Source organism: Salmo salar, chromosome 22 (assembly GCF_965601325.2).
Source record: "Salmo salar chromosome 22, fSalSal1, whole genome shotgun sequence".
Taxonomy (NCBI): domain Eukaryota; kingdom Metazoa; phylum Chordata; class Actinopteri; order Salmoniformes; family Salmonidae; genus Salmo; species Salmo salar.
Genome location: NC_138312.1, coordinates 64,328,365 through 64,349,503, shown reverse-complemented (window position 1 = coordinate 64,349,503; position 21,139 = coordinate 64,328,365). Strand labels below are relative to the sequence as shown.

At 46.5% G+C, this 21,139-nt stretch overlaps 1 protein-coding gene across 1 annotated transcript in view; it reads left to right on the top strand.

Moving 5' to 3' along the window:
- The window catches only part of wnt7aa (wingless-type MMTV integration site family, member 7Aa), a 55,363-nt gene extending 38,666 nt beyond the window's left edge, over nucleotides 1-16,697 (top strand). The window contains exon 4 of the mRNA XM_045705474.2: nucleotides 16,148-16,697. Within this exon, the coding sequence (XP_045561430.1) occupies nucleotides 16,148-16,627 (480 nt within the window). The 3' untranslated portion in view covers nucleotides 16,628-16,697. The remainder of the gene's footprint in view (nucleotides 1-16,147) is intronic.
- Nucleotides 16,698-21,139: the final 4,442 nt, after the last annotated feature.

The window sequence follows — 21,139 nt, the reverse complement described above, 5'->3', positions numbered from 1 at the left end:
GTAGCAGCTGCACTTTGATTAATAATATCACCATAATCAACAGATAAAAAGGTTGACTGAATAATCTGCTTCCTACTGCTTAGAGAAAGGCACCATCTGTTTCTGTAGAAAAAGACAACTTTAAATCTTAGTTTCTTAACCAGATCATCTGTTATATAAACATCAAATCCATATCAGCCCAAATGCCTCAGTATTTATATGTGGGAACACATTCCAATGGAGAACCGTCTAATGAGTGAACATGCAGTTAATCTGGAACCTTCTCACTACCTGGCACCAGGTACCCTCCAGACTGGCACTATGCTGGCACCAGGTACCCTCCAGACTGGCACTATGCTGGCACCAGGTACCCTCCAGACTGGCACTATGCTGGCACCAGGTACCCTCCAGACTGGCACTATGCTGGCACCAGGTACCCTCCAGACTGGCACAATGCTGGCACCAGGTACCCTGCAGACTGGCACTATGCTGGCACCAGGTACCCTCCAGACTGGCACTATGCTGGCACCAGGTACCCTGCAGACTGGCACTATGCTGGCACCAGGTACCCTCCAGACTGGCACTATGCTGGCACCAGGTACCCTCCAGACTGGCACTATGCTGGCACCAGGTACCCTCCAGACTGGCACTATGCTGGCACCAGGTACCCTCCAGACTGGCACTATGCTGGCACCAGGTACCCTCCAGACGGCACTATGCTGGCACCAGGTACCCTCCAGACTGGCACAATGCTGGCACCAGGTACCCTCCAGACTGGCACTATGCTGGCACCAGGTACCCTCCAGACGGGCACTATGCTGGCACCAGGTACCCTCCAGACTGGCACAATGCTGGCACCAGGTACCCTCCAGACTGGCACTATGCTGGCACCAGGTACCCTCCAGACTGGCACTATGCTGGCACCAGGTACCCTCCAGACTGGCACTATGCTGGCTGCTGGCACCAGGTACCCTCCAGACGGGTACTATGCTGGCACCAGGTACCCTCCAGACTGGCACAATGCTGGCACCAGGTACCCTCCAGACTGGCACTATGCTGGCACCAGGTACCCTCCAGACTGGCACTATGCTGGCACCAGGTACCCTCCAGACTGGCACTATGCTGGCACCAGGTACCCTCCAGACTGGCACTATGCTGGCACCAGGTACCCTCCAGACTGGCACTATGCTGGCACCAGGTACCCTCCAGACTGGCACTATGCTGGCACCAGGTACCCTCCAGACTGGCACTATGCTGGCACCAGGTACCCTCCAGACGGGCACCAGGCTTTTTGTGACACATCAAGACTGGCACATTGCTAGGTTAATGATCTGAGAATCCCTGTCCTGTAGTTTGTCATCATTAGATCCTGCACACCCAGTATTTCTCCGCTTGGCCAGCGTAGTCTGTCACCTGGGCACCGACTGGCCAAGTCATTGCTCTGGGACAGAGCATAGCTTTGATGACATCAAAGGGCTTTGAGCTTTGATGTCTGCAACTGTCTTCCTACTTGAGCTTCCAGGGGGTCTGAATGTTAAACCGACAACAACATCTTCATGGGCATGTACCTTCAACGTAGCTTCAATCAGCTCCATGAATGTAGTGTTTCTCAGGAGTCTGAGGCATTAACATACTAAGCTGCTGTGCTCCCAGGGCTTCTGATGATTACCCACCTGACTCCAGCCTGTCTGAGGGGGGGGGGGGGGGGAGAGAAAGAGAGGAGGGGAGAGAAGGAGGAATTGAATCATTAAGAATAGGGTGAGGGTAGAAGAGCGAGAGATAGACAGGGAGTGGGATATGAGAGAAGGGGGAATCATTAAGAACAGAGAGATAGACAGGGAGTGGGATATGAGAGAAGGGGGAATTGAATCATTAAGAACAGAGAGAGAGAGGTGAGTGAGCAAGATATAAAAGGGGGATATTTTTATTTTACCTTTATTTAACTTGGCAAGTCAGTTAAGAACAAATTCTTATTTTCAATGAGGGCCTAGGAACAGTGGGTTAACTGCCTTGTTCAGGGGCAGAACGACAGATTTTTACCATGTCAGCTCGGCTATTCGATCTTGCTATTTTTCAATTACTGGGCCAACGCTCTAACCACTAGGCTACCTGCCGCCCCGAGATGGGGGGAGAGAGAGAGAGATGGGGGAGAGAGAGGGGGGAGAAGGGGGAATGGAGTCATTAAAGACAGAGGTGAGTCAGAGAGAGAGAGCGAGAGAGAGAGGTGAGTGAGCAAGAGCGAGAGAGACAGAGGTGAGTCAGAGAGAGAGAGCGAGAGAGAGAGGTGAGTGAGAAAGAGAGGGGGGAGAAAATGAGGGAGAGATATAGTGTAATGAATAAAAGGGGTGCGGCTTCTGTCTGGGAAGGAGAGAGATGATGTCATTCAGTGGATTTTTTGGGGGATTTTTTTTATTTCACCTTTATTCAACCAGGTAGGCTAGTTGAGAACAAGTTCTCATTTGCAACTGCGACCTGGCCAAGATAAAGCGTAGCAATTCGACACATACAACAACACAGAGTTACACATGGAATAAACAAAACATACAGTCAATAATACAGTAGAACAAAAGAAAACAAAAAGTCTATATACAGTAACTGCAAATGAGGTAAGTTAAGGCAATAAATAGGCCATGGTGGCGAAGTAATTACAATATAGCAATTAAACACTGGAATGGTAGATGTGCAGAAGATGAATGTGCAAGTAGAGATACTGGGGTGCAAAGGAGCAAGATAAATAAATACAGTATGGGGATGAGGTAGTTGGATGGGCTATTTACAGATGGGCTATGTACAGGTGCAGTAATCTGTGAGCTGCTCTGACAGCTGGTGCTTAAAGCTAGTGAGGGAGATATGAGTCTCCAGCTTCAGTGCTTTTTGCAGTTCGTTCCAGGCATTGGCAGCAGAGAACTGGAAGGAAAGATGACCAAAGGAGGAATTGGCTTTGGGGGTGACCAGAGAGATATACCTGCTGGAGTGCATGCTATGAGTGGGTGCTGCTATGGTGACCAGTGAGCTGAGATAAGGCGGGGCTTTACCTAGCAGAGACTTGTAGATGACCTGGAGCCAGTGGGTTTGGCGACGAGTATGAAGCGAGGGCCAACCAACTAGAGCATACAGGTCGCAATGGTGGGTAGTGTATGGGGCTTTGGTGACAAAACGGATGGCACTGTGATAGACTGCATCCTGTTTGCTGAGTAGGGTGTTGGAGGCTATTTTATAGATGACATCACCGAAGTCGAGGATCGGTAGGATGGTCAGTTTTACGAGGGTGTGTTTGGCAGCATGAGTGAAGGATGCTTTGTTGCGATATGGGAAGCCGATTCTAGATTTAATTTTGGATTGGAGATGCTTAATGTGAGTCTGGAAGGAGAGTTTACAGTCTAACCAGACACCCAGGTATTTGTAGTTGTCCACGCATTCTAAGTCAGAACCATCCAGAGTAGTGATGCTAGTTGGACGGGCGGGCAGGTGTGGGCAGTGATTGATTGAATAGCATGCATTTAGTTTTACTTGCATTTAAGAGCAGTTGGAGGCCACGGAAGGAGAGTTGTATGGCATTGAAGCTCGTCTGGAGGGTTGTTAACACAGTATCCAAAGAAGGGCCAGAAGTAAATAGAATGGTGTCGTCTGCATAGAGGTGGATCAGAGAATCACCAGCAGCAAGAGCGATATCATTGATGTATACAGAGAAGAGAGTCGGCCCGAGAATTGAACCCTGTGGCACACCCATAGAGACTGCCAGAGGTCTGGACAACAGGCCCTCCGATTTGACACTCTGAACTCTATCAGAGAAGTAGTTGGTGAACCAGGCGAGGCAATCATTTGAGAAACCAAGGCTGTCGAGTCTGCCGATAAGAATGCGGTGAGGGTCGGATAGATATAGGGTAGGATAGATATAGGTCTATAGGGGGATGACTGTGGCAGCTTTCCAACCTTTGGGAATCTCAGACGATACGAAAGAGAGGTTGAACAGGCTAGTAATAGGGGCTGCAACAATTTCGGCAGATCATTTTACAAAGGGTCCAGATTGTCTAGCCCAGCTGATTTATAGGGGTCCAGATTTTGCAGCTCTTTCAGAACATCAGCTATCTGGATTTGGGAGAAGGAGAAGTGGTGGGGGCTTTGGCGGGTTGCTGTGGAAGGTGTCGGGCAGTTGACCGGGGTAGGGGTAGCCAGGTGGAAAGCATGGCCAGCCGTATAGAAATGCTTATTGAAATTCTCAATTATAGTGGATTTATCGGTGGTAACAGTGTTTCCTAGCCTCAGAGCAGTGGGCAGCTGGGAGGAGGTGCTCTTATTCTCCATGGACTTTACAGTGTCCCAGAACTTTTTTTGAGTTGGTACTACAGGATGCAAATTTCTGTTTGAAAAAGCTAGCCTTAGCTTTCCTAACTGCCTGTGTATATTTGTTCCTAACTTCCCTGAAAAGTTGCATATTGCGGGGGTTATTCGATGCTAATGCAGTACACCACAGGATGTTTTTGTGCTGGTCAAGGGCAGACAGGTCTGGAGTGAACCAAGGTCTATATCTATTGCTAGTTCAAAGTTTTTGAGTGGGGCATGCTTATTTAAGATGGTGAGGAAGGCACTTTTAAAGAATAGCCAGGCATCATCTACTGACAGGATGAGGTCAATGTCATTCCAGGATACCCCGGCCAGGTCGATTTGAAAGGCCTGCTCGCAGAAGTGTTTTAGGGAGCGTTTGACAGTGATGAGGGGTGGTCGTTTGACCACAGACCCATTACGTATGCAGGTAATGAGGCAGTGATCGCTGAGATCTTGGTTGAAGACAGCAGAGGTGTATTTGGAGGGCGAGTTGGTTAGGATGACATCTATGAGGGTGCCCGTGTTTACGGATTTGGGATTGTACCTGGTAGGTTCATTGATAATTTGTGTGAGATTGAGGGCATCAAGCTTAGATTGTAGGATGGCCGGGGTGTTAACCAGAACATGAATAATATTCAAGGTGGACGAATGCATTCTCTTTTAAAACGTATTGGAACGAGGGTACCCAACATGACCTCGCGCGACAGAGTCTAATCGGCCATCACCGTTCCAAGGCTCTTGTTCGGTCAGATCTCATAGTAGAAGACTCAAAACACTTTGTAAAGGCTGGTGACATCTAGTGGAAGCAATAGGAAGTGCCAAAACATTAATCAGCCCCTGTGTGTTTCAATGGCATAGGCTTAAAGGTAATTCAACACATCAGGTATCCACTTCCTGTCAGAAAATGTCTCAGGGTTTTGCCTGCCAAATGAGTTCTGTTATACTCACAGACACCATTCAAACAGTTTTAGAAACTTTAGGGTGTTTTCTATCCATATATAATAAGTATATGCATATTCTAATTACTGGGTAGGATTAGTAACCAGATTAAATCGGGTAAGTTTTTTTATCCAGCCGTGAAAATACTGCCCCCTAGCCCCAACAGGTTAAACATGTCCCAGTTTAGGTCACCTTGTAGCACGAGCTCAGAAGATAGATGGGGGGCAATCAATTCACATATGTATCGAGGGCACAGCTGGGGCAGAGGGAGGTCTATAGCAAGCGGCAACAGTGAGAGACTTGTTTCTTGAAAGGTACATTTTTAGAAGTAGAAGCTCGAATTATTTGGGTACAGACTTGAATAGTAACACTGAACTCTGCAGGCTATCTTTGCAGTAGATTGCAACAACGCCACCTTTGGCAGTTCTATCTTGGCGGAAAATGTTATAGTTAGCGATGGAGATTTCAGGGTTTTTGGTGGTTTTCCTAAGCCAGGATTCAGACATGGCTAAGACATCCGGGTTGGCAGAGTGTGCTAAAGCAGTGAGTAAAACAAACTTAGGGAGTAGGCTTCTAATGTTAACCTCTTAGATCTAGACGTTCCGCTAGCGGAACACCTGCTCCAATATCCAATGATAGGCGTGGCGCGAATTACAAATTCCTCAAAAATACAAAAACTTCAATTTTTCAAACATATGACTATTTCACAGCATTTTAAAGACAAGACTCTCCTTTATCTAACCACACTGTCCGATTTCAAAAAGGCTTTACAGCGAAAGCAAAACATTAGATTATGTCAGCAGAGTACCAAGCCAGAAATAATCAGACACCCATTTTTCAAGCTAGCATATAATGTCACAAAAACCCAGAAGACAGCTAAATGCAGCACTAACCTTTGATGATCTTCATCAGATGACACACCTAGGACATTATGTTATACAATACATGCATGTTTTGTTCAATCAAGTTCATATTTATATCAAAAAACTGCTTTTTACATTAGCATGTGACGTTGAGAACTAGCAAACTTCCGGGGAATTTGCTAACAATTTACTAAATTACTCACGATAAACGTTCACAAAAAGCATAACAATTATTTTAATTATAGATACAGAACTCCAATATGCACTCGATATGTCCGATTTTAAAATAGCTTTTTGGTGAAAGCACATTTTGCAATATTCTAAGTACATAGCCCAGGCATCACGGGCTAGCTATTTAGACACCCGGCAAGTTTAGCACTCACCAATATCAGATTTACTATTATAAAAGTTTGATTACCTTTTGTTGTCTTCGTCAGAATGCACTTCCAGGACTGCTACTTCAATAACAAATGTTGGTTTGGTCCAAAATAATCCATCGTTATATCCGAATAGCGGCGTTTTGTTCGTGCGTCCCAGACACTATCCGAATGGTAAAGAAGGGTCGTGCGCATGGTGCAATTCGTGACAAAAAAATCTAAATATTCCATTACCGTACTTCGAAGCATGTCAACCGCTGTTTAAAATCAATTTTTATGCCATTTTTCTCGTAAAAAAGCGATAATATTCCGACCGGGAATGTCCATTTAGCTAAACAGAGGAAAGAAAACAAAGCTTTCGGTCGACGCGGGCACGAGCCTGAGTCTCACAGTACTGTAACCAGCCACTACCCAAACGCGCTACTTTGTTTCAGCCAGAGCCTGCAAAGCCACGATTCAGCTTTTTTCCGCCTTCTGAGAACCTATGGCAGCCGTAGGAAGTGTCATGGGACAGCTAAGATCCTCACTCTTCAATAAACAGAGACAAGAAGAACGACACCTTGTCAGACAGGCCACTTCCTGCATGAAACCTTCTCAGGTTTTTGCCTGCCATATGAGTTCTGTTATACTCACAGACACCATTCAAACAGTTTTAGAAACTTTAGGGTGTTTTCTATCCAAAGCCAATAATTATATGCATATTCTAGTTACTGGGCAGGAGTAGTAACCAGATTAAATCGGGTACGTTTTTTATCCAGCCGTGAAAATACTGCCCCCTAGCCATAACAGGTTAACATGCATGAAACCAAGGCTTTTACGGTTACAGAAGTCAACAAATGAGAGCACCTGGGGAGTGGGAGTGGAGCTAGGCACTGCAGGTCCTGGATTAACCTCCACATCACCAGAGGAACAGAGGAGAAGTAGGATAAGGGTACGGCTAAAGGCTATACGAACTGGCCGTCTAGCACATTTGGAACAGAGAGTAAAAGGAGCAGGTTTCTGGGCATGATAGCATAGATTCAAGGCATAGTGTACAGACAAAGGTAAGGTAGGATGCGAGTACATTGGAGGTAAACCTAGGCATTGAGTAATGATGAGAGAGATATAGTCTCTAGAGATGTTTAAACCAGGTGATGTCATCGCATATGTAGGAGGTGGAACAACATGGTTGGTTAAGGCATATTGATCAGGGCTAGAGGCTCTACAGTGAAATAAGACAGTAATCACTAACCAGGACAGTATTGGACGAGGCATATTGATATTAGAGAGAGGCATGCGTAGCCAAGTGAACATATGGGTCCAGTGATTGGTTGGGCTGACTGGGGACACGGCGATTCAGACAGTTAGCGGGCCGATGCTAACAAGCTAACAGTTAGTAGGCCGGGGCTAAACAAGCTAGCAATTAGCAGACTGGGGCTGGCAAGCTAGCAGTTAGCAGACCGGGGCTAGCAGTTAGCAGACCGGGGCAGGCAAGCTAGCAGTTAGCAGACCGGGTTAGCAAGCAAGCAGTTGGCAGACCGGGGCTAGCAGTTAGCAGACCGGGGCAGGCAAGCTAGCAGTTAGCAGACCGGGTTAGCAAGCTAGCAGTTAGCGACCGGGGCAGGCAAGCTAGCAGTTAGCAGACCGGGGCAGGCAAGCTAGCAGTTAGCAGACCGTGGCTTGCAAGTTAGCCTTTGGGGGACGTCGCGATGGGGGTAAGTCTGTTTTTGCCTCTTCGTGCTGTGACATCGATAGACCAGACGTGGAATTAGTAGGGTTCCAAGTAGCTCTAGATAGCTAGAAGGCCGGTTAGCAGAATGGGCCTTCAGCAGATGTCGCGCCTGAGGGGCCTGTTGGAATCCTCAGGCAGATTATGTCGGTATTCCAGTCGTAGAGGATCGGCGGGGTTCCGTGCCCCGTACCGGCAGTAGAAGGGGTCCGGATATTGTAGCCCAGGAGTGGGCTTCGGTGGTAGCACAGAAGCCCTGGCCGGGCTAGCTTCAGGCTAATTGGTTCTTGCTCCGGGATGGAAACGCTAGCCAGGAGTAGTCACCCGGGATTGCGGTTAGCTAGTTGCGAAGATCCAGATGAAAATGTTCAGAGTTTGCGGTAGGAATCTGGGGATATGGGGGAAAAAAATATATAAAATAATAATAGGTCCGTTATGCTCTGGTTTGAGTCACGTTGTTCAAACTGGCGAGAGCTTTCCGAGCTAAAGGTTAGCTTATGACCGCTAGCAATGGTTTGCTGACTGATAGCTGGTAGGTAGTTAGCTGGCTAGCTTCAGTTGAGGGATTCCAGATCCGAAGTAAATAGAAATACTTGAGAAAAAAAATATATATCCACGCCACATTGGGTGAGGCGGGTTGCAGGGGAGTATTTAGAAGTTGAGGTTTAGGAAAATATTTAAAAAAGATATGCGAAGAAAAATATGTAAAAAGCTATATACAAGGGACACGACAGGACAAAGATGTCTGACTGCTACGCCATCTTGGAAATCGGGGAGTAGACTGAAAGAGAGAGATGGAAACAGACTGAAAGAGCGAGATGCAGAGAGAGATGGAGACAGACTGAAAGAGAGAGATGCAGAGAGAGATGGAAACAGAATGAAAGAGAGAGATGCAGAGAGAGATGGATACAGACTGAAAGAGAGATGGATACAGACTGAAAGAGAGAGATGGAGACAGACTGAAAGAGAGATGGAGGCAGATTGAAAGAGAGAGATGGAAACAGACTGAAAGAGAGATGGAGGCAGACTGAAAGAGATAAATGGAGACAGACTGAAGAGCGATGGAGACAGACTGAAAGAGAGAGATTGATGCAGAGACTAAAAGAGAGATGGAGGCAGAAAGAGAGAGACTAGAATACCAACCTCTAACAGGCTGTTTACATTTTTGTCATTTAACAGACACTCTTATACAGAGTGACTTACAGGCGCAGTTAGGGTTAAGTGCCTTGCTTGTTCACCTAGTCAGCTCGGGGATTCAAACCAGCAACCTTTTGGTTACTGGCCCAACCTCTGAACCGCTAGGCTACTTGCCACCAGTCAGCAAGACCTTTATAGATTCCTCTAGACACCTAGTCTGTATTCCAACTATCACCCTATTCCCTAGACTGTATAGTGAACCACTACCCTATGGCCCTGGTCTAAAATAGTGTACTACATAGGGAATAGGGTGCCATATGGGACTAATACATTGAGCCCCATAGGCATTCAGGATTCACCGGCTTTATCAAATCAAAATCAAATCAAATTTATTTTTATATAGCCCTTCGTACATCAGCTGATATTCTCAAAGTGCTGTACAGAAACCCAGCCTAAAACCCCAAACAGCAAGCAAAGCATGTGAAAGAAGCACGGTGGCTAGGAAAAACTCCCTAGGAAAAACTCCCTAGAAAGGCCAAAAACCTAGGAAGAAACCTAGAGAGGAACCAGGCTATGAGGGGTGGCCAGTCCTCTTCTGGCTGTGCAGGGTGGATATTATAACAGAACATGGTCAAAATGTTAAAATGTTAAAATGTTCATAAATGACCAGCATGGTCAAATAATAATAATCATAGTAGTTGTCGAGGGTGCAACAAGCACGTCCGGTGAACAGGTCAGGGTTCCATAGCCGCAGGCAGAACAGTTGAAACTGGAGCAGCAGCACGGCCAGGTGGACTGGGGACAGCAAGGAGTCATCATACCAGGTAGTCCTGAGGCATGGTCCTAGGGCTCAGGTCCTCCGAGAGAAAGACAGAAAGAGAGAAAGAGAGAATTAGAGAGAGCATATTTAAATACACACAGGACACCGGATAAGACAAGAGAAATACTCCAGATGTAACAGACTGACCCTAGCCCCCCGACACATAAACTACTGCAGCATAAATACTGGAGGCTGAGACAGGAGGGATCAGAAGACACTGTGGCCCCATCCGATGATACCCCCGGACAGGGCCAAACAGGCAGGATATAACCCCACCCACTTTGCCAAAGCACAGCCCCCACACCACTAGAGGGATGTCTCCAACCACCAACTTACCGTCCTAAGACAAGGCCGAGTATAGCCCAGCCCTTTATGAAGGAGAAAGGCAGGCAACATGGAGTAGCTGAAACCTGACTCTTGAGATTAATCTGTGTACACTACACACATATAAACACTACACACATATAAACACTACACACATATAAACACACCCACATACAAACACACCCACATATGAACACACACACATATGAACACACACACATATGAACACACCCACATATAAACACACCCACATATGAACACACCCACATATAAACACACCCACATATGAACACACACACATATGAACACACCCACATATGATCACACCCACATATAAACACACACACATATGAACACACCCACATATGAACACACCCACATATGAACACACCCACATATGAACACACCCACATATAAACACACACACATATAAACACACCCACATATGAACACACCCACATATAAACACACCCACATATAAACACACCCACATATAAACACACCCACATATAAACACACCCACATATGAACACACCCACATATAAACACACCCACATATAAACACACCCACATATAAACACACCCACATGTTGTTTTAGGCACGAGGTGCTCATCATTCATACTGTGTTCAAATCAAATGTTATTGGTCGCATACTAGCAGATGTTATTGCAGGTGTAGAGGAATTTTTGTTCCCAGCTTCAACAGTGCAGTAATATCTAACAATTCACAACAATACACACAAATCTAAAAGTAAAAGAATGGAATTAAGAAATATATTAATATTAGGATGAGCAATGTCAGAGAGTCCAGAGTATAAAAAAAATATATATTATTTTTTATTTATTTAAATAAGAACAAATTCTTATTTACATTGACTGCCTACCAAAAGGCAAAAGGCCTCCTGCGGGGACTGGGGCCTGGGATTAAAAATAAAAATATCATGACAAAACACACATCACGACAAGAGAGACACCTCAACACTACAGAGAGACTTAAGACAACAACACAGCATGGCAGCAACACATGACAACACAGCATGGTAGCAACACAACATGACAACACAGCATGGCAGCAACACAACATGACAACACAGCATGGTAGCAACACAACATGGTAGCAGCACAAAACACGGTACAAACATTATTGGGCACAGACAACAGCACAAAGGTCAAGAAGGTAGAGACAACAATACATCACGCAAAGCAGCCACAACTGTCATTAAGTGTGTCCATGAATGAGTCTTTCAATTAAGAGATTGAGATAAAACTGTCCAGTTTGAATGTTTTTTTGCAGCTCGTTCCAGTCGCTAGCTGCAGCGAACTGAAAAGAGGTGCGACCCAAGGATGTGTGCGCTTTGGGGACCTATGAGTACGGCCTTAGCACAAATGACAGATGATTGGTTAAAGAGTATGGATGACAGGAAGTTAGTTGGTGCGGTGTTGCTAGATTTCAGTGCTGCTTTTGATGTAATTGATCATGAACTGTTACTCGCAAATGTTATGTTCTTTAATGGTAGCTTTTCAAACAGTAAAGATATACACTGTGGTGTTCCTCAAGGAAGCTGCCTAGGCCCACTGCTCTACTCTATCTTTACTAATGATTTACCTTCAGTAATGAACAAAGGAAGAGTGGTCATGTATGCTGATGACTCTACAATGTATAACGCAGCATCAGAATGTAATGAGCTAACAGATGTACTGAGCAGTGAACTAAGAATGGTGTCTGAGTGGGTTGATATGAACAAATTGGTGTTGAACATTTCTAAAACTAAGTGTATTGTATTTGGTTGAAGATATGTGCTTGCTGATGAATAGAACACATGTAGAGGAAGTGAAAAAAAAAAACTGCAAGGCATCATGTTGGAAGCAGCTTCATCACGGTCAGAACACATAGATAATATCGTTATTAAGATGGGTGAGGGAATTACTGTTACAAGAACATGTTCAGAGTATGTAACATCTAGCACTCTGAATCAGGTGATTCAATCCCTGGTCCTGTCACACTTAGAGTACTGTCCAGTTATATGGTCAATCCCTGGTCTTATCACACTTAGAGTACTGTCCAGTTATATGGTCAATCCCTGGTCCCGTCACACTTAGAGTACTGTCCAGTTATATGGTCAATCCCTGGTCCCATCACACCTAGAGTACTGTCCAGTTATATGGTCAATCCCTGGTACCATCACACTTAGAGTACTGTCCAGTTATATGGTCAATCCCTGGTCCCTGGACCATATGACTGGACAGGAAATAGAAAGAACATCTAATGCATAAGACCATATGACTTGACAGGAAATTGTTACGGCTGTCGTAGAGAGGGGACCAAAGCGCAGCGTGGTAAGTGTTCATATTATTTATTAAACAATGAAACACTATAACAAAGAAACAAACCGAAAAGCCAAACAGGTCCGTCAGGTAACGAATACAAAACCAAAAATAACTACCCACAAAACACAGGTGGGAAAAGGCTGCCTAAGTATGATTCCTAATCAGAGACAACGATAGACAGCTGCCTCTGATAAGGAACCATACTCGGCCCAACACAAAGACATACAAAACATAGACTGCCCACCCCACACGCTGACCTAACAAAATAGAGAAATAAACCGTCTCTCTCAGGTCAGGGCGTGACAGAAATAGAAAGAACATCTAATGTGTAAGACTATATTACTGGACAGGAAATAGAAAGAACATCTAATGTGATAGACCATATTACTGGACAGGAAATAGAAAGACGATCTAATGCGTAAGACCATATTACTGGACAGGAAATAGAAAGAACATCTAATGCGTAAGACCATATTACTGGACAGGAAATAGAAAGAACATCCAAGGCAGCAGCTACTCTTCCTGGGGTTTATTATGGATCCCCATTAGTTCCTGCCAAATCAGCAGCTACTCTTCCTGGGGTTTATTATGGATCCTCATTAGTTCCTGCCAAGGCAGCAGCTACTCTTCCTGGGGTTTATTATGGATCCCCATTAGTTCCTGCCAAGGCAGCAGCTACTCTTTCTGGGGTTCATTATGGATCCCCATTAGTTCCTGCCAAGGCAGCAGCTACTCTTCCTGGGGTTTATTATGGATCCCCATTAGTTCCTGCCAAGGCAGCAGCTACTCTTCCTGGGGTTTATTATGGATCCCCATTAGTTCCTGTCAAGGCAGCAGCTACTCTTCCTGGGGTTTATTATGGATCCCCATTAGTTCCTGCCAAGGCAGCAGCTACTCTTCCTGGGGTTTATTATGGATCCCCATTAGTTCCTGCCAAGGCAGCAGCTACTCTTTCTGGGGTTTATTATGGATCCCCATTAGTTCCTGCCAAGGCAGCAGCTACTCTTCCTGGGGTTTATTATGGATCCCCATTAGTTCCTGCCAAGGCAGCAGCTACTCTTCCTGGGGTTTATTATGGATCCCCATTAGTTCCTGCCAAGGCAGCAGCTACTCTTCCTGGGGTTTATTATGGATCCCCATTAGTTCCTGCCAAGGCAGCAGCTACTCTTCCTGGGCTTTAATATGGATCCCCATTAGTTCCTGTCTAGGCAGCAGCTACTCTTCCTGGGGTTTATTATGGATCTCCATTAGTTCCTGCCAAGGCAGCAGCTACTCTTTCTGGGGTTTATTATGGATCTCCATTAGTTCCTGTCAAGGCAGCAGCTACTCTTCCTGGGGTTTATTATGGGTCTCCATTAGTTCCTGCCAAGGCAGTATCTACTCTTCCCGGGGTTTATTATGGATCCCCATTAGTTCCTGCCAAGGCAGCATGTCAGTGGTGGGTGTAGCTGGTGCATGGAAGTCAGGCGCAGGAGAGCAGAGATGAGTGGACAAAGCACTTTACTGAGGCAATTATATCAACAGAATGCAATCGTGTCACAAAAACAAAATGCCCAAAGAACAAGTGAGGCAGCACAAAGTACCACAAACAAAGTACAAAGTACCGGCTGCCACAAAGCACGGGTATAAAACAAAACCCGGCGCAAACCAGCCGGAAGCGTGCCAACCTGACAAATAAACAATACCCCACACAGACATGGAGGGAACAGAGGGCTAAATACACATAGTAATTAGTAGGAGATGAAAACCAGGTGTTCAGGAAAACAAGACGAAACAAATGGAAAATGAAAGGTGGATCAGCGATGGCTAGAAGACCGGGGACGTCGACCACCGAACGCCGCCCGAACAAGGAGAGGAACCGACTTCGGCGGAAGTCGTGACAGTACCACCCCCCCCCCCCCCCCCTTGCTCCAGCCGTGCGCCGACACCGGCCTCGAGGACGACCCGGAGGGCGAGGCGCAGGGCGATCCGGACGGAGATGGTGGAACTCCAGCAGCATTGAAGGGTCCAACACGTCCTCCACCGGAACCCAGCACCTCTCCTCCGGACCGTACCCCTCCTAGTCCACCAGGTACTGATGGCCCCTCACCCGACGCCTCGAATCCAGTATGGAGCGAACGGAGTACGCCGGGGCACCCTCGATGTCCAGAGGGGGCGGAGGAACCTCCCGAAACCTCAGACTCCTGGAGCGGGCCAGCCACCACCGGCCTGAGGAGAGACACATGGAACGAGGGGCTAATACGGTAATCGGGGGGAAGCTGTAACCTGTAACTCACCTCATTCAGTCTCCTCAGGACTTTAAATGGCCCCACAAACCGCGGACCCAGCTTCTGGCAGGAGGGGCAGGTTTCGGGTCGAGAGCCAGACCCGGTGGGGGCCTCACTGCGGTGACGGTCTGCGCCGGCTTTCTGGCGCAGCACGGTACGCTGAAGGTGAACATGGGCGGCGTCCCATGTCTCCTCCACACACCGGAACCAGTCGTCCACCACAGGAGCCTCGGTCTGACTCTGATGCCAAGGAGCCAGAACCGGCTGGTACCCCAGTACGCACTGGAAGGGGGAGAGGTTAGTGGAGGAGTGGCGGAGTGGCGGAGCGAGTTCTGGGCCATCTCTGTCCAGGGCACGAACGCCGCCCACTCCCCCGGCCGGTCCTGGCAATAAGACCTCAGAAACCTACCCACATCCTGGTTAACTCTCTCCACCTGCCCGTTACTCTCGGGGTGAAAACCTGAGGTAAGGCTGATCGAGACCCACAGACGTTCCATGAACGCCCTCCAGACCCTCGAAGTGAACTGGGGACCCCGATCAGACACTATATCCTCAGGCACCCCGTAGTGCCGGAAGACGTATGTAAACAAGGCCTCCTCAGTCTGTAGGGCCGTAGGGAGACCGGGCAGAGGGAGGAGACGGCAGGACTTAGAAAAAAACCAACAGCCCGAGACTAATAAAATAGAAAAAGGCTTTATCGTTGAGTTTTTTACAGAAAGGTTTGGCGATAGACTAGAAATGCCTTGGAGATCGACAAGTTGATCGCGATCGACTGGTTGGTGACCACTGCTGTAGACTGAACCATGTTGTTGTGTACTGTAGACTGAACCATGTTGTTGTTGTGTGGTGGTCTGTCTGTCTGTCTGTCTGTCTGTCTGTCTGTCTGTCTGTCGGGGGGGGGGACTAAAGCATAGTCTAAATTGAAATCAAATCAAAACTTGTTGTTCTGATTGGTTTCTTACACAGATTTGCATATGTCATCGAAGGTGCAGAGAAATGCTTGTGTTTGTAGCTCCAACAGTGAATTGAAGGCGATGTATATGACCCTGTGTTCCTCTCTCTCTCTGTGTGTGTTCCAGATCCTGGAGAAGAGTATGCGTTTGGAGTGTAACTGTCATGGAGTGTCGGGATCCTGCACCACTAGGACGTGTTGGACCAGGCTGCCGATGTTCCGCCAGCTGGGGTACATGCTGAGGGACAAGTACAACCAGGCGGTGCACGTCGAACCGGTACGCGCCACGCGACACAAACGACCCACCTTCCTGAAGGTCAAGAAGGCCCACTCTTACAGGAAGCCCACGGAAACAGACTTGGTGTACGTAGAGAGGAGCCCTAACTACTGCGAGGCTGACCTGGTCACGGGCAGCGTGGGTACTCACGGGAGGTCTTGTAACAAGACAGCCCAGCAGACTAATGGCTGTGACCTGTTGTGTTGTGGACGAGGCTACGACACTCACCTGTACTCTAGAGTCTGGCAGTGCAACTGCCACTTTCTCTGGTGCTGCTATGTGAAGTGTAATACCTGCAGAGAGAGGACAGAGGTATACACCTGTAAATAAGGGTAATATGTGGGTTACAGTGTCTTATCATTTGGGGGGGGGGGGGGGAGACTTCACTAGTCTCCTTAGTGTCTTATCATTTAGGGGGGGTGGAGACTTCACTAGTCTCCTTGGTGTCTTATCATTTAGGGGGTGGAGACTTCACTATTCTCTTTAGTGTCTTATCATTTAAGAGGGTGGAGACTTCACTAGTCTCCTTAGTGTCTTATCATTTAGGGGGGGTGGAGACTTCACTAGTCTCCTTGGTGTCTTATCATTTAAGAGGGTGGAGACTTCACTAGTCTCCTTAGTGTCTTATCATTTAGGGGTAGTGGAGACTTCACTAGTCTCCTTAGTGTCTTATCATTTAGGGGGGTGGAGACTTCACTAGTCTCCTTAGTGTCTTATCATTTAGGGGTAGTGGAGACTTCACTAGTCTCCTTAGTATCTTATCATTTAGGGGGTGGAGACTTCACTAGTCTCCTTAGTGTCTTATCATTTAGGGGGTGGAGACTTCACTAGTCTCCTTAGTGTCTTATCATTTAGGGGTAGTGGAGACTTCACTAGTCTCCTTAGTATCTTATCATTTAGGGGTAGTGGAGACTTCACTAGTCTCCTTAGTGTCTTATCATTTAGGGGTAGTGGAGACTTCACTAGTCTCCTTAGTGTCTTATCATTTAGGGGTAGTGGAGACTTCACTAGTCTCCTTAGTGTCTTATCATTTAGGGGTAGTGGAGACTTCACTAGTCTCCTTAGTGTCTTATCATTTAGGGGGGTGGAGACTTCACTAGTCTCCTTAGTGTCTTATCATTTAGGGGTAGTGGAGACTTCACTAGTCTCCTTAGTATCTTATCATTTAGGGGGTGGAGACTTCACTAGTCTCCTTAGTGTCTTATCATTTAGGGGGTGGAGACTTCACTAGTCTCCTTAGTGTCTTATCATTTAGGGGTAGTGGAGACTTCACTAGTCTCCTTAGTGTCTTATCATTTAGGGGTAGTGGAGACTTCACTAGTCTCCTTAGTGTCTTATCATATAGGGGGGTGGAGACTTCACTAGTCTCCTTAGTATCTTATCTCATACATCTCTCTCCAGAACCTAATCCAGCATCTGTCACAATGAAGTGTTCATAAGTCTGAGAGAGAGAGGCTTATTTCAGTGACAGGGATGTCTGTGGCTGACATGGATGTTACAATGATAGGAGTGGAGAGTAAGAGATGTATGGTATCTTCTGGTCTGTTCATGGACATACTGTTTACTATGATGACCCAGAGCTGGACAGTACTTCCTGTGCTACTGGACTACTACAACACTGGACTACTATTGTACAAACTCCCTGCTCCTTCAGTCACAAGCTGTCCCTTCGAGCCGGATGATAGACTTCCCTTATCACTGCTTTGATGGCCCAGAACTGGACAATAGAACTGGACAGAACTGAACAGAGCTGCCAGAACTACTGCACTACTAACTGGAAATCTACAGTGCCATGGTCCAGAACTGGACAGAACTGCCTCTGTGGATAACAGTGACTGGTGTAGCTTGTAATTGATCCCTACTTGTTCAGTGAGTCTTCGGCAGGTGGATTGACATTATCCATGTCTGAAGTCTGGTTTGCCTACTACCTACTTAAACTACGTACTAATCATACGACATATTATTTACAACATTTAGCAAAAACGTATGCAGTAAGCTACAAATATCAGCATGCTAGGCTCCTCCTACTGAGAATATCAGCATGCTAGGCTCCCCCTACTGAGAATATCAGCATGCTAGGCTCCTCCTACTGAGAATATCAGCATGCTAGGCTCCTCCTACTGAGAATATCAGCATGCTAGGCTCCTCCTACTGAGAATATCAGCATGCTAGGCTCCTCCTACTGAGAATATCAGCATGCTAGGCTCCTCCTACTGAGAATATCAGCATGCTAGGCTCCTCCTACTGAGAATGCATAATCTAATGCTCAATTCATTTTGGTACAGCGTGTCACATTATGTGATTATCAGCTGTTGTCAGATACAACGGTCTTGAAAGACGATTCTATAAACCTTTTTTTTTCACCTACTATTTAGAAGAAGCAAGTTATGAAGAAGCACATTATGATCTTCTGGCATGAATCAACTGAAGCAGGATTGCAATATCTAACTTTATTTTTTAGGAACCACTAGACTAAAATTAATTTATTTAAATGAGCAAACTACTGATGTTTGTCAGAATTCTTTGGTCAGATCTGGTCAGATCTGGTGTGATCTGGTGTGATCTGGTATGATCTGGTGTGCTCTGGTCAGATCTGGTGTGATCTGGTGTGATCTGGTATGATCTGGTGTGATCTGGTATGATCTGGTCAGATCTGGTGTGATCTGGTATGATCTGGTGTGATCTGGTGTGATCTGGTATGATCTGGTGTGATCTGGTCAGATCTGGTGTGATCTGGAGTGATCTGGTGTGATCTGGTCAGATCTGGTATGATCTGGAGTGATCTGGTGTGATCTGGTCAGACCTGGTGTGATCTGGTGTGATCTGTTGTGATCTGTTGTGATCTGGTGTGATCTGGTGTGATCTGGTCAGATCTGGTATGATCTGGAGTGATCTGGTGTGATCTGGTTAGATCTGTTATGATCTGGTGTGATCTGGTCAGATCTGGTGTTATCTGGTCAGATCTGGTGTGATCTGGTCAGATCTGTTATGATCTGGTCAGATCTGATCCCTGTGAAGTCTATCAGTGTTGTTTTAAGACGGAATACTAAATACCCACTCTCTCATACGCTATCTGTAAACCAAATGATACACGCTGTGATTTACTGGAGCTAGCTATGTGAACTCAAGTTTATACACTGGACCTGTACTTACTGTAAGAGTGGAAGATGATTTGTGTCAACGTTTATGCAACTAGCTACATCACATTCAAACTTGAAAAATCAAACGTTCTTAAATTAATTTAACAGAATACACCACGGCCAATCAGATGCAGCTTCATCTTGAAGGATGATATTTCTGAGAATCTGATCGATTCACAGAAAATAAATAGTTTTTGGACAATTTGGCTTCCATTCACAAGAGCAACAAGATTGGACTGGAGGGCCAGGATGTATTTGTCTTTATTATGGATCCCCATTAGTTCCTGCCAAGGCAGCAGCTACTCTTCCTGGGGTTTATAATGGATCCCCATTAGTTCCTGCCAAGGCAGCAGTTACTCTTCCTGGGGTCTATTATGGATCCCCATTAGTTCCTGTCAAGGCAGCAGCTACTCTTCCTGGGGTTTATTATGGATCCCCATTAGTTCCTGCCAAGGCAGCAGCTACTCTTCCTGGGGTTTATTATGGATCCCCATTAGTTCCTGCCAAGGCAGCAGCTACTCTTCCTGGGGTTTATTATGGATCCCCATTAGTTCCTGCCAAGGCAGCAGCTACTCTTCCTGGGGTTTATTATGGATCCCCATTAGTTCCTGCCAAGGCAGCAGCTACTCTTCCTGGGGTTTATTATGGACCCCCATTAGTTCCTGCCAAGGCAGCAGCTACTCTTCCTGGGGTTTATTATGGATCCCCATTAGTTCCTGCCAAGGCAGCAGCTACTCTTCCTGGGGTTTACTATGGATCCCCATTAGTTCCTGCCAAGGCAGCAGCTACTCTTCCTGGGGTTTATTATGGATCCCCATTAGTTCCTGACAAGGCAGCAGCTACTCTTCCTGGGGTTTATTATGGACCCCCATTAGTTCCTGCCAAGGCAGCAGCTACTCTTCCTGGGGTTTATTATGGATCCCCATTAGTTCCTGCCAAGGCAGCAGCTACTCTTCCTGGGGTTTACTATGGATCCCCATTAGTTCCTGCCAAGGCAGCAGCTACTCTTCCTGGGGTTTATTATGGATCCCCATTAGTTCCTGTCAAGGCAGCAGCTGCTCTTCCTGGGGTTTATTATGGATCCCCGTTAGTTCCTGTCAAGGCAGCAGCTACTCTTCCTGGGGTTTATTATGGATCCCCATTAGTTCCTGCCAAGGCAGCAGCTGCTCTTCCTGGAGTTTATTATGGATCCCCATTAGTTCTTGTCAAGGCAGCAGCTGCTCTTCCTGGGGTTTATTATGGATCCCCATTAGTTCCTGTCAAGGCAGCAGCTACTCTTCCCGGGGTTTATTATGGATCCCCATTAGTTCTTGTCAAGGCAGCAGCTGCTCTTCCTGGGGTTTATATGGATCCCCATTAGTTCCTGCCAAGGCAGCAGCTACTCTTCCTGGGGTTTATTATGGATCCCCATTAGTTCCTGCCAAGGCAGCAGCTACTCTACCTGGGGTTTATTATGGATCCCCATTAGTTCCTGTCAAGGCAGCAGCTACTCTTCATGGTGTTTATTATGGATCCCCATTAGCTTCTGCCTTGGCAGGAACTACTCTTCCTGGGGTTTATTATGGATCCCCATTTGTTCCTGCCAAGGCAGCAGCTACTCTTCCTGGGGTTTATTATGGATCCCCATTAGTTCCTGCCAAGGCAGCAGCTACTCTTCCTGGGGTTTATTATGGATCCCCATTAGTTCCTGCCAAGGCAGCAG